At 38.3% G+C, this 15,210-nt stretch overlaps 1 protein-coding gene across 1 annotated transcript in view; it reads right to left on the bottom strand.

The window, feature by feature from the left end:
* The window catches only part of LOC121416840 (tyrosine-protein kinase BAZ1B-like), a 44,328-nt gene extending 29,157 nt beyond the window's left edge, over positions 1 to 15,171 (bottom strand). Inside the window, exons 1-9 of the mRNA XM_041610358.1 lie at positions 14,961 to 15,171; positions 12,283 to 12,455; positions 9,985 to 10,090; positions 9,635 to 9,680; positions 7,883 to 7,978; positions 6,972 to 7,048; positions 5,454 to 5,619; positions 1,896 to 3,170; positions 135 to 278 (exon numbers count right to left, since the gene is read on the bottom strand). Of these exons, the coding sequence (XP_041466292.1) occupies positions 135 to 278; positions 1,896 to 3,170; positions 5,454 to 5,619; positions 6,972 to 7,048; positions 7,883 to 7,978; positions 9,635 to 9,680; positions 9,985 to 10,090; positions 12,283 to 12,455; positions 14,961 to 15,073 (2,196 nt within the window). The 5' untranslated portion in view covers positions 15,074 to 15,171. The remainder of the gene's footprint in view (positions 1 to 134; positions 279 to 1,895; positions 3,171 to 5,453; positions 5,620 to 6,971; positions 7,049 to 7,882; positions 7,979 to 9,634; positions 9,681 to 9,984; positions 10,091 to 12,282; positions 12,456 to 14,960) is intronic.
* Positions 15,172 to 15,210: the final 39 nt, after the last annotated feature.

Genomic DNA, 15,210 nt, shown 5'->3' with positions numbered 1-15,210 from the left:
AGACCCTATCTTGTGCTGAATTATATGCCCCAATGGACCTAACTTGCACCTAAGAACATTTTCGAGTCATTCACAAAATCGCATGTAACTCATGACCAGCTTTGTGAAACATGACCCCTTCAATAAACTTTTACCTTTGCTGATGCTGCAGGAGACTTTGAAGCTTTGGTCGGTGAGGTAGTCTTTTTAACAGGAGTTTTCTTGGTTGGCGTGGCCTTGGCTGCAGCCTTGACAGGTGTCTTCTTCGGAGAAGCCCTAGGAGAAGCCTTGGGTGAAGCCTAATGAGAGATTCAAATCAAAGATTGTCCCCGTCAGAATCTAGTAAAGGTTGGTATTCTAAAATCTTACATCAAATGAATGAAATGGAATTAACCGGTGAAACACACGATAGAAGGGGCTCTTACTTCACAAGTCAATATTCCTAGGTAGTCTTTCACTTAGGCCGGTCTCGTACTGTGCGATCCAATGTGATGCGATTTTTCAAGAAATTGCATTTTGCATTAAATATGAAAGTTCCAAAGAAGTAAAATTATTCTATTCAAAGTTTGGCATATTGTGAGGAAAACTAAAATCATGTTTTTACTTTGCGGCAAGCCCTATGGTCAGAACAAGTCCAAATCGGCCTCAAATCGCAGCCGATGATCACGCCATTACGATTTGGAACTTAATTTGTTTTTATTCATTCTGGGAAGCTATAACTGGACTGAATTCAGATCTGTAATACATTATTAGTTGGAATATCCACATCAAATATTGTCACTAATTTGAAATTCGGATCGCAACGAATCGCATAGTGCGAGACGGGCTTGAGGATCATGCTTAAATGGCGACGTGCACATAACGCATAATCTTGTTGATTAATACTCAATAGCGCACGTCTTCAGCATGATTTGGTCACTGTGCTGTGATGCCTTTTATAATGGATGCAACTGGGAATCTAAGACTGAAGACTTAGACCTTTGGGAAACAACCTCCTCCCCCTTGCAGAAAAGGGATTCAGTACACTGCTTAATACAACTTCCCATGAGTCCAATAATCACCAAATTTAAGCATTTTCAGACCAGAATATGCAACTTGTCCTATTTACATCTTCTAAGTCAAATTAAAAAACAACAACTGTATTTCCCCCCCAAAAAAAGTGTATTTCATTATAAACTGCGGGGCGCACTTGCTCATCGTGGCGCTCAAGCTGCATGCAAGCTAAAATGAGCATTGCTCTTGCAGATGAAAAAAAAAAAACAAGTTACCTGAAACTGCATTGATCTAATAACCATATTTGTGTAAGTTTTATGAAATGGAGACATATAGAGATGATTTTTCTCAATAAGTTATGATTTTATAAAAAATTTATTATTTTTTTTACAAAAACCTATTTTTAAAAAAAAAACATGTACTGTCGTATTATGGTTGCAAAAACGTACTAAATACGCCAAAAACGCACTAGTTGGCAGGTCTGATTATGTCCAAGTAAAAAAGTATTTTGTGATCCAGAAAGACTTGACATGGGCTAACTCGCATGCATTTCTCTGTAAACTAATCAGCATACTTTGAAATGCACACATAACAAGGCGATGAAAGTGAATGCCTTGAGAACTCACCTCAAATGCCTTAATTTAAATAAAAGAACGCAGTGTGAGGGTTACCTAGTGCATTACCACTGTTCTCAACATTATTCCAGTACCTTTCAAGACAATGACACCAAAGTCACAATGTCTTGACCCAAAATACAAGGTTCTTTGCCAAGGCTGAGGTAACTAAAACCTGTATAACAATGACAACAGAAGCTATGTAGCATTGAACAACAAATCACCCACTATCAATGTAATTATGTTTCATAAAACTCCATCAAACCATATTTCGGCAAGATGATTATTTTAAAGATAACATACACTGACCTTGACATTAGTCTTCTTGAGCTTGACTGCTAAGGTTTTCTTAGCAGGAGTCTTCTTCAGAGGCGCTTTCTTTGGTGTTTTCTTGGGCGTGGCCGCGGCTTTCTTGGGAGTGGCCACATCTTTCTTGGGCGTGGCCGCAGCTTTTTTGGGTGTTGCCAAAGCCTTCTTAGGCGTGGCCGTCTTGCCAGAGACACTCTTCACTGGACTGGATTTCCTTGGGGTTGCTTTCCTTGGGGTTTCCTTCTTAGGTGTAGCCATTCCCTTTTTGGGCGTGGTTGCTTCCTTTTTAGGCGTGGCCACCTGCTTTTTAGATGTGGCAGTTTCTTTTTTAGGTGTGGAGCTGACTTTGACCTCCTCCTTTGATGACAAAGTGGTTAGTTTCTTTGCAACAACTTTCACTTTCGCAGTCTTTACACTAATCTTCTTCCTTGGGGTCGCCGTCTTCTTCTCCGCAACCACTTTCTTTACACTTTCTTTTGGGACATCATTCTTTGTGGTCTTTTGTGCTTCAGTCTTGACCTCCTTAACAGGACTTGCACTTCTTTTCTTTTCACTGTCTCCAACCTTCTCTTGGCTCTCACCAACTTCACTATCCTTTCCAGAGGAGTCACTTTTTGGCATGGGTTTAAAATGATCTGTTAACTTCCTTTTCGCGGGAGTCTTTTTCTCAGACTTCTTTGGAGACTTAGTTGGTGAAGTCTTCTTGGAGTTCGATGTTGGCGTTTTACTCTTGCTCGCCGATTTACTTGGCGATTTAATCTGAGACACTAATTTGCTTAAAACAAAATCATCCTCATCATCGCTGTCTTTGCTTGATTTGTGCTTAGTCCTTCCACTATTCAATTTCTGCTTCTTGTCCTTCGATTCTGAGGAAGACTTTTCTTCCTCGGAATGTTTCCTCTTCTTAGCTTTCTTTTCTCGATCCTTTTTCCTCTCCTTCTTTTCCTTCTTCTCCTTAACATCCTTTTCTTTCTTTGACCCTTCTTTAGCCTTCCTGTCCTTCTTTTTGTCTTTCTTATCCAGGGAGGGGGTCATCTTTTTAGGCGATTTGCTTGATGATCGCTTCGCTGAGGCATTCTGTTTATGAGGAGGTGAACTATACGAGTGATCCAAAAAGATCTTTTCCGGTGAAGGGGTAAACTGAAGTGGCGTGATCTGGACAGTGGGGTTTGGTCCCTCCCTGATTGTTGATTTCTGCCTCTTTAATGGTGTCTCCGGTTGCTGGTTTGCTGCCGACTCGCGTTTGACGGCAAGCTTAAGACCCGTTGCAGATATCTATGGTGGGAAAAAATGAAAAGATGATGTGAGCTTTAAAGACTTGGATGGTGGTAGGACCAGGCAATATCATTAGTGGATACATGGCAATGACCCTGATTACACTAGTTACTTCAGGGTACCCTTTTACAAAGAGTTGCGATCGATTTAAATCAAAGTCAAATTGAAATTGATAAAGATCCTCTATTAAAGGTCAGGACCAACCAAGAAAGATGTTGACTTGAATAAATAGAGAAAAATCAAACTAGCAAAACGCTGAAAATTTTATCAAAATCGGATGTAAAATAAGAAAGTTATGGCATTTTAAAGTTTTGCTTATTTTCACAAAACAACGATATGCACAACTCCAATGAGACAGTCGATGACATCACTCACTGTTTCTTTTTTTTTTTTTGAATTAAACAATATTTCATTTTTTATAGATTATTCCCTATTTCATATAATAAAATACAAAAGAAATAGTGAGTGGATGCGTCATCAGTCTCCTCATTTGCATACTGACCAGGATGTGCATAAAACTGTTTTGTGAAATTAAGGAAAACTTTAAAATGTCACAATTTTCTTATTTTACATCCGATTTTGATGAAATTTTCAGTGTAATATGCTTGTTGGATTTTTCTCTTTTTATTCAAATCAACTTTTTGTAGGGGTGAACTTGTCCTTAAAAGGGGCATTGAGCTCTGGTTACAGTGTATCTCCTGCCATAGACCAATAGACATTAGGGTGGTCTTATGAGTATTTTATTTCTATGAAAGTATTATTGCACGAATCAGGATTGTGTTCGTAATTTCTGTTTTACAAATAAGATGGTCATTCAATCTCTCACGCTCTGAATATTTGATTTCTTTGAACGTGCTAGTGTATCGATGTCATGAAGAATACATGGAAAGTGTTCATCTGGATAAGGCACTATGATAGATATGATCCAAAAGCTGGATAGAGCTACGATGCGCTCTTTTGAGGCAAATAAACAGTACTCCAAAAAGCCAAGCATGGACAAAGTTCCACACTTTTTTCTCCTGTGTGCGCCTCCCAGGCCCCCCTTGAGACACCGGCCGTCGACTGAGCGATCGTGCCGAAAATTATAATCAACAAAATTGTATAGTAATTTATTTCATGCGAATCACTATTAAAGGGGAATGAAACCTTTGGAATAATTAGGTTTGTGTCGAAACAGAAAAATCAAAGACTAAGAAAAAAGAAAGTATGAGAAAAATCAGACAAATAATGAGAAAGTTATGAGCATTTGAATATTGCAATCACTAATGCTATGGAGATCCTCCCATTGGCAATGTGACAAGGATGTGTGATGTTGCATGTGAACAACTTTCCCTTTGATGGACTATAAAATGCCCCCAAAATGTTTCTTTTTGTTATTTCTTATGGTGATACAAACTCTTTATCCATGATGTATTCTTTAAAAATCTGTATTACATGCCCTCCTATAGAAAGAACACATGATCTAATGACAGATGTGATAAAAGAGGCAAAATATACTAAAGTAAATGGGAGGGTTGTTCACAAGTGACATCACACATCTTTGTCACATTGCCAATATGAGGATCTCCATAGCATTAGTGATCGCAATATTCAAATGCTCATAACTTTCTCATTATTTGTCCGATTTTTCTCAAACTTTCGTTGGTCTGTTTCTTTCATGTTTCTGTTTTCACACAAGCTATCTTGTTCCAAAGGTTTCATTCTCCTTTAAGCGATTACACTAACTTGTGAGTAATTAGTATGCGAAATCATACTTTTTCCTCTAACTCCCTAAATAAAGCTCTGAATGTTCTAATTTTTGGTATAGAAACTCTTTGTGGTGTTCTTAGCAAGTGTACATGAACAAAATTGTGATATAAAATCTTTTCCTTATGTATTAATTGTTTTTTGCACTTCCGTATGCATTTCTTTTTTTTCACTGTTTTTTTCAATGAAATTTGTTGAGGAGTCTTCTGAGATCATAAGAAGCATAAAATAAATACATTTAGACTAGCAGAACTAAAAATAATCATACATTTATTATTTTTTTTAGTTCTTCTTTTTATTGAAAACACAATTTGCATTGATATGACATGTACTTACATCATGTTGTGTAATTTCTGAACCACATACCCGGGTGAAAGTTGCACAAGACTTGAAAGTAATGAGTCAGCGAGCGGCACGATCAAAAAAATTTTGTGCAGCGAAAATTTTGTGCGAATCATTGAGGGGGGCCTTGGAGTCCCCCCCCCCCCGGCCTAGATAGGGTTAAGTTGAAGAGTAAAATATCTTATTCATGCCTACCCTTGTTGGGGAAAGAAGGGATGGAATAAGTCGACCAACGAGGGCGTGCTTCCTGACCAGATCATCGTGAACGATCCATGGACTGTTTGGTTTGTTGCCTGCTTGAAGAGCGCTGCTTCGTATAAAGATTTCCAAGAGATCTCTCGGTGGCAGTGGGGTGCAACGTCTGTTGAGATCAGCAAAGAAAAAAAAAGTTAAACCTGTCTTAGTGGCCACCAAAATTGTCTCCCATTTGAAACAAAATACATGTTCAAACTAATTGCTCAATCACATTTCCGGTAGGGCGGTTCAAAACAGCTGTTTTATTCATTATTATTCAAACCACCGAAATGTAGCTTGTTAAAAAAATGTAAAAACGGCCATTTTCGACTCGCCGTACGGCCGCCGTAGAGCAAATGTGACCAAGGTATAACTGAAGGATGCATTGTTGCTTTCCACATGATCTAATGAAAAGCATAATTCAAAAGCATACATGTATGTGTACATGATTAATCAAGACCTAAATGTTGATGCTTATCTAATGCCTCATTACATGAAACCCCCGTTTGGATAAAGATCGCAGTTCAGATTGCAAACTGCGGTGTTATACCCCTTTTTCGTTTGGATCTCCCAAATATCATTTTCAAGCCCTTATTACCGCGCTTGGCAAGGTAATCCAGGGGTAATCCCCGCTGTCTCAATTTCACCTCCACAGGCCAGTATATGAGCGTTGAGCAAAGGACAAAAAGATAAACAACAGCTGTGCTATTACGTAAGACTTCTCTGCCTTTAGTAGGACCTTCGGAATGAAATTATTGTATTCGATATTTAATCACGTTTTCAAAGGCATATTGTATTCAGTAATCCAATGTTAGTCCATTTTCAATTTCGAACGAAGAAAATTGACCTTGAAATAAGGAAAGTAAGCGAATAAAAATGACAGCATGTTTTGCAGAAACCGAGATCAGCGCTGCGCATGCATCCCACCGTGTGTGGCCCCCTGCTGTGACTGTATATGCCGGGCTCTTGTTTTATCTTCGACCAACGTCAAGAAACAGGTGTTTTGATACTTAAATTGCTTGATTGGGGCATGTTAGGGTTTTTCGTACTTCGAGAAGAGAATTGATGAGAAGGGAAACCGGGGTATAGTGATCTCAAATGGAAGTTTTTCGTCATGTTGTGCTCACTGTTGCGAACGCCATGATTGGCTTTCGTAACTGATCTCATTTTTTTTTTAACATTCACAAATTTTCTAAGATCAATACGATATGACCTGATTCGATCACTCTGATTACGCCATGTTTCACAAAGATTTAAGTATGACTTTGAGTCGCGCTTAAATGCCGACGCATACATGATATGCAACACGCCATCTTATTGATTAATTGATACGCAGTAGTACGCGTCCTCTTTGCATGATCTGACCAATGTGGTCATGTCTGTTATACTTCATGAAACTAGGCATTTATGTGCAACTCTAAGTCATACTTATATCTTTGTGAAACACCCCCCTGGTTTATAAACTGGGGTTGGACTCACATAAGATCAGAGCCAGGAATCGAGCTGATAATTTTCTCCTCATTCTCCAGCTGGATGCTGTACCTGTATAACAGGCTCTGAAAGAAAAATTTGAAAAAAAAAAAACAAACGTTGCCAATTTGAATGTCTCAATAGTGATCAAATATTCACTGCATTGCAACTTAACAGCAGACAGTGGTGAAAATACATTCTAACTATGCCGTAGCTTCTACTTCATTCTACAAAAGAATGTTGTACTTGTACACTGCACTCTCAAAATAATACAGCCAAAAAAGGAGATAGCAAATTCCGAGGGCACAGAAGGATTTGTCAACTGTCACTTGAAAGGAAAGCTCTTAATTTTTCACCTCAGCCTCAGGCACATATGGTCACCAAAAGTGAGATGATTATACCATATGAGGCAATGAGTAACACATTCAGGGCTCCGTAACACAAAGCTTAGCTATGAATTGCAAATATGAAAGAACAAATTGCAAATATGAAAGAACACTTCTGATTGGTCCCTGGTCAGTATTTTAAACCTAATGCGCGTATAACATTGGTATTGATTGGTCAGTTCATAATTGTGGGGAGGAAATCTAAAGATAACAAAAAATATTTGAACTCCTTCAAATGGTAACAAACTGGAAAATCAGAATCATTTTTTTTCCATGTCATATTTATCTTCTTCAATTAATTTCTCAAAATAGCAACAATCTGGAAAATCAATTTTTTCATGTTATATTTATCCTCGAATTATCAAATTGGCAACCAACTGGAAAAACAATCATTTTTCTTTCAAATATTATAATTATGTTCTTAAAGTAGTTAAATTGGCAACAAATTGCACAAATTTAAAAGGAGTGTGACTGTTGCCAATTTTAGGAATATTGGGATAAAAAAAATGTGTCAAAAGTAATGATTCTACATACTTGGTTCTTCTTCTTGGTCTTGGATGATAGTCCCTCATCAGACGAGTTTCCATGGTTCTCCTTGTCACTAGAGGGCGAACCACTGACACTTGCTACCTGAAATTATCAACATATGAGAAGATTTTATGTATTATATCATTTGGAATGACATGTTTTTTTTTTGTTTGAAGAATCTGTCATGACCACCACCATCTCCATCATGATCACTACCAACACCACCATCACCACCAACTATCATCTACACCACCAATTTTATGATCACCACCAACACAACTACCATGATCACCAACCAACACCACCACTATCATCATCACCACCAACACCACCACTATCATCATCACCATTAACACCACCACTATCATCATCACCACTAACACCACCACTATCATCATCACCACCAACACCACCACTATCATCATCACCACCAACACCACCACTATCATCATCACCACTAACACCACCACTATCATCATCACCACCAACACCACCACTATCATCATCACCAACACCACCACTATCATCATCACCACTAACACCACCACTATCATCATCACCACCAACACCACCACTATCATCATCACCACTAACACCACCATCATCATCACCACCAACACCACCACTATCATCATCACCACCAACACCACCACTATCATCATCACCACCAACACCACCACTATCATCATCACCACCAACACCACCACTATCATCATCACCACTAACACCACCACTATCATCATCACCACCAACACCACCACTATCATCATCACCACCAACACCACCACTATCATCATCACCACCAACACCACCACTATCATCATCACCACTAACACCACCACTATCATCATCACCACTAACACCACCACTATCATCATCACCACTAACACCACCACTAATCCACTATCATCATCACCACTAACACCACCACTATCATCATCACCACCACTATCATCATCACCACCAACACCACCACTATCATCATCACCACCACTATCATCACCACCAACACCACCACTATCATCATCACCACTAACACCACCACTATCATCATCACCACTAACACCACCACTATCATCATCACCACCAACACCACCACTATCATCATCACCACCAACACCACCACTATCATCAGCACCACTAACACCACCACTATCATCATCACCACCAACACCACCACTATCATCATCACCACTAACACCACCACTATCATCATCACCACCAACACCACCACTATCATCATCACCACTAACACCACCACTATCATCATCACCATCAACACCACCACTATCATCAACACCACCACTATCATCATCACCACTAACACCACCACTATCATCATCACCACTAACACCACCACTATTATCATCACCACCAACACCACCACTATCATCATCACCATCAACACCACCACTATCATCATCACCACCAACACCACCACTATTATCATCACCATCAACACCACCACTATCATCATCACCACTAACAACACAACTATCATCATCACCACCAACACCACCACTATCATCATCACCACTAACAACACAACTATCATCATCACCACCAACACCACCATCACCACCAAATTTATGATCATTACTAAATATTTCCCCATTACCATAACCAGAATCATGGCCACCATCACCACTATCACCACCATAATCATCACCACCACTATCATCATGGTATTCATGACTACCACCAGCACCACTATCACCATCATCATACCGCCATCACCATCACATTCAGTACACTTACCCCAGATGAGCTGTCTCGTTCTATTTTGACAATATCCCCTCTGAATCTGTACAGAAAAACGAATAGGAGAAAGCAGTATGAATGAAATGAATAGTTGGAAATAAAAATGAATTTAATAACGATGCACAACAAATATTTCATTTATCTAATCTCATCAACACTCTTAACCAAGATGTTAAATGATTTGTTTATCGTTAAACACCATGTTTGATTTTAAAAATACTTTCCATTGACCCTAGAACAAGAACAACCCAAGGAACAGTTCTACATGTATTCATTGGAATTCTACATTTGTTTTGGAAATATTAAGTTTATCATGATAAATCATACAAGTACTGAATGTTACTTACAATCGACCCTTCACTTTGACCTTGAGCTCGACCTTCTCTCCAAGAGCAAAGGTTGAATTGAGGATATGTGTAGTCTCCTGCACCAGGCTTTCAAATGAACTTGCACCTGTGATGAAACCATAAACAGATCATAATCAAACATTTTGTGATGTGAAGTTAATATAATAAGTGCCTATTCAGATATTCGTCCACATCAAGTTATAGCAGTATCTAAGCATTGTCTGGGATTACATGCAGGGTGCTACATAAGCACTTGCCCGATTGATTGGGGCAAGTAAGAGTTAGAGTCGGGCAAGTAAGAGTTAGAGTCTGGCAAGTGTTTTTGAAGTAAAGACCAAAACTATTTGCCCAAATTGGGAAAAGCAAAATTCTAACAGTACAATGACCAAAATTAGGGTTTATGTGATATATTGACCCTAATTTTGGTCATGGCAAGCAAGATAAAATCACTCGATCAAAAGAAATGCAATAACAAAGTAGATCTGTTCATGTCAAAAGAGAAAGAAGGGTCAATGGTTTCATCAAACGGCAAAACTTTCTTTTGAAGAGGTAAAACTTTTTTTCAATGATTTTGGGGCAAGTATATTCCAACTCTTTAACAATTAACTTGCCCAACTGGGCAAGTGCTTCTAAAAAGTTATGTAGCACCCTGACATGTATGCAAATTACCTTTATTGTCGATTTATGTTTGCCTTTATGTATTTGTTTTCACTATTGTATTTTTGTATTTTTAAATGTATGAGTATTGGACCCCACAGAAGAACAGGATGTGGCTTAAAGGACAAGTCCACTCCAACAACAAGCTAATTTGATCAAAAAGAGAAAAATCCAACAAACATAACACTGAAAATTTCATCAAAATCGGATGTAAAATAAGAAAGTTATGACGTTTCAAATTTTCGCTTAATTTCACAAAACAGTTATATGCACATCCTGGTCTGTATGCAAATGAGGAGACTAATGACGTATCCACTCACTATTTCTTTTGTATATTATTATATGAAATATTCCAATTTTTTTTCATTGCCAAGTGAAACAATGATTAATTCCTCCCTGAACATGTGGAATTAGCATTGTTTAAAACTATATGGTTCAGTCAAGTTGGTCCTTATTGTCAAATTTGTAAAAATTAAATATTGTATAATTCAAACAATAAAAAACAAAATAGTGAGTGAGGGACATCATCGACTATCTCATTTGCACGTCACTGAGTTGCGCATATCACTGTTTTGTGAAAAATAATCAAAACTTTAAAGTGTCATAACTTTATTTTACATCCGATTTTGATGAAATTTTCAACGTTGTGCTAGTTTGACTTTTCTCTATTTATTCAAATCAACATTTTTTCTGGGGTGGACTTGACCTTTAAGAGGGACATCCAGCCCACGAGTGGAAAATAAATAAAATATCTAGACACTTCAATAAAGTAATAAAAGCATCAAGGGCACGAAAATACTCTCACTTGTTCATCCATTACTCCTCGCACCAGGGAAAAAATTGCACGGGGGCTGGGGCATTCAGCCCCCCAGGTGGTCAAAAGAGCCTTGGAAGGTTAAAAAAAAGCCCCAGAAAATCCCTATTCACTCTTATATTAAACCGTATCCAATGTTATAGATTAAGGCAGTTGGTTATGAGAAGTCAGTAGTTCCACCCCCCCAAAAAAAATTGCCTGATAATAATAATGTGACTTATGACATGCCAAATCCACTCTGTAGAGTGCTCAAGGCGCATAAAGAGCTAAGAGTTAAATAGAAAAGTTTTTAGAAGATTTTTAAAGTTTTGAAAGAGGTACATTTTTTTATGTCTTCAGGAAGACTATTCCACAAAGTGGGGCATGCAAAAGCAAATGATCCCCCCCCCAGGTTTCTTTTAAACTTTTGGAATAACAAGGAAGCCAGAAGTGGATGAGCGCAAAGATCTGCCTGGTCTGTAGTGATTGGTAAATGAAAGACTGCATTGTGGTGCTGATCTAAGAATACTATGAAAAGCGAGCAACAAAATCTTAAAGATAATCTGATTTTTTGGGAGCCAGTGCAGCGAATACAAGATGGGAGTGATAAGAGCGTTTATTTGACAAAGTGACGATGCGAGCAGCTGCATTCTGAAGCTTATATCACTGAGCCTGCGGTAAAATTGAACAAAAGGACATTACAGAAATAAAGGCATGTACAGTGTACTATCTTTTCCGTTGAAGACTTTGATAAATATTTCCAGATAAAACCTAGGTTACGTAGATGATACCGATGCACCTCAATGGCGAGTGTAGACCAAGATGAGCTTCATCGAGCCCCCACTTACTGTGATGCACATGCTGCAGAATAGGTTTCTCAAACTGGGCCGGAAAACCATGAAGACGTTGTCTGGCGATGACCTCCGACCTTTGTGCTTCCTCAAAGGTCAGGCCGGTCTGCCCTGTGCACTGGCATGTCCACAGTGACTTAGCATACACCTCAAGTTGGTTGTCATAGTCACTGATAGATAGAGAATGGGCGTGGTCAAGGAAGACAATATGAATAAAAATAAATGGGCTGGGAAGCGTTTCATCAACATTCTGGTCCCATAAAGCTGTCAAATCAGACAACTTTTTTTTTTATTTTAATTGGATGAAAAGCCATTTTACTACTACAACTACTTCTCCCAGGCCCCCTCCCTCTTGAGATCATGGCCATCAATCGTGCTGAAAATTAGCACGCAGGTTGTCTGGGACATAATCTACAAATTTCATGCAAATCACTATTAACTGATTATGCTACATGTAATTTATGCGTAATTAGTATGCAAAATCACACTTCTTCCTCTAATTCCCTAAATAAAGCTCCAAATGTTCAAATATTTGGTGCAGAAAGTCTTTGTGGTGTTCTCAGCGAATGAATGTGAAAAAATTGCAACAAAAGTTTGTTGTACAAATGGCTGAAAAATAATTACAAATATTGGTAAAGATTTTCATGAAAATCCACTAAGATCAAGAAATTTATTAGAATTTTAAGTTTTGGATTGGATTTGTGACGTCATTAACGATCAGCTGCCCTATATGTTATCAAATGTACAAATTTTAATGTTTAAGTGGTTCATCAATTGAGCTGCTGGTCCGATAATTGGGATTGTCCCACTTGCTCACTGCAACCATCCTGCATGTGGGGAATCTACAGGTAGGACTATGGTATGCCAATGTTGTACACAGCATTTGAAAAAAAAATCATTAAAATATCACTTTTGTGACCTAAATTTCTTATTTCCATACAGATGCAACTTATTTTTCATTAGTAACTTGGGAATAATTTTTGCATTCACCAGATCGCTCATTTTTGTGTACACCCTCTATTGGTGGAAAGTAATATGGCAAGAAAATTTTCCTTTTAAAATCTCTATTTTTAATTAAGAAAAATTAATCAAAGAATGAAATTTACTTAAGAGCCATGTTGTATGATGAATAGCTGTAATGGAAACTGACAGTGTGAATAAAATCAAGACTTTGTCCCAAAGAAAAAGAGAAAATAAGCCAAACATTACCAACCTTATTTTGCCACACATGGGGATGTAACAGAGAACAAGGTTCATATGATAACCTTGTTCATTGAACGAGTTGATTGTCCCAGAAAACAAGGGACATGCTCATTAACCAAGACAAATCATGTGACTTTCATGTCTTGATAAATTGAGATTGTCCTTGTTTATGGGGATAGTTTTTTTTCACTTACCCCTGCAGGACATAGATGGCAATTACTGGGATTGTGAGTGCTAAAAATATCTTTAGTGACCTCAACTCCCCCCTGTTCAATGACTATTTTTCACAACTTTTGCCGTCTCCCAATAATCTTATGATGAAACCTGTTTATTGTTCACATTGACTAGCACACTTGATTGGTGTCGGCACTTGACTAGCTAACCTCGCACTAGTGTGAGTGCTAGAGAAATTCTCGCTTTAACGTATGTTGCACAGGTGCACGCACTTAAAATGAGTAATAAACATATTCTGTAAGTAAACATCACGCTGAGAATCCATTTACATCATCATGATCACGCAAGCCATCCTGCATAGCCTCTGATAGCGATTCGCCGCGATATTGACATCAACGCATTGACAAGCGAACCGACTTGCCCAGCCCTATTTTGTGCACATCCGCAAAAACTTCGAAAAGTGTTGTATGGCTGTGCCTATCTGAGAAAATGACATTTCAATTCATCGATTGATTTTTACTTTGTAACTGTTTAAAGCTGCTCGCATATGACATTACAACTCAATAACTCTTTTATTCATTGAATGTTAAATGGATTTTTCTTAAACCTTCGAAATGTTCGGCTTCGTTAATATTTTTATTATTTTTTCTGGCAGCCGGGTTTCTGGGGTTTTAATTTTTACAATAATTTTAATAAACAAAGTTAAGACAGTTTTTCACTTTTATAAGAGTTTGTGAAAAACTATCTCAACTTTGTTTATTAATAATAAACAATGCCACAAAAAAGGGTGAACTTTGTGGCATTATCGTGATATTGGGAACCACCGTTCACGTCTTCATACAGCAGCGCTTTATTCAGTCACACGCACGGTTCCCCATTTCCACCTCCATTCACTTTGTTAAGTTTGTACACAAGTGCACGTACACAAATCTACGAGTGGTTCCCAAAACCACGATTTGGCCAACTTTGTAATGTACGTTTGTTCAACTAACTAGGCTACACTTTCAACATGTTCACGTCGTTGACGTCAGCTTCCCTAAAATTAAAAATAAAGTTCAAGGCTGTATTACGTTAAATTAACCACACATACACATATCAGTCTTGTCTGAATAAATCATGCTTTAATTGATTGGACACAACATCATAACAACCGTTAATACGAATTTTCTAGTGCAAATAAAAAAATTGCCATTGACAAACACACGAAAAATTTCCCTCATAGACTTAACACAGGAGACCATGGGCGCGGCCATCTTGTTTTTGTCTGCGGAATTTCCGACCAATTTTTGAAAGGATACAGTTTGCTTGCAAACACTTCGTTGGTGAATGGAATGAGAAAATACGGCTCAGCCAAGGTTACTGTCTTCGATAGGCCCTTTGGAATGTAAAGTTTTTTCCCCAAAAGTGGCATTTTGGGGATTCTTCAGACGCCGGTGTTCCTCTCACAAAAGCGCTCGCTTTTAAAATCTGGCGCGAACGTCCCCGACGATGACCCGAAAATGACCCCCACTTCTGGCGCTGCCGAGTATTTTCAAGATCAATGGAATA

Source organism: Lytechinus variegatus, chromosome 6, assembly GCF_018143015.1.
Source record: "Lytechinus variegatus isolate NC3 chromosome 6, Lvar_3.0, whole genome shotgun sequence".
NCBI lineage: Eukaryota > Metazoa > Echinodermata > Echinoidea > Temnopleuroida > Toxopneustidae > Lytechinus > Lytechinus variegatus.
Note: the sequence above shows the minus strand (reverse complement) of the source record. Positions and strands in the feature narration are given on the sequence as shown.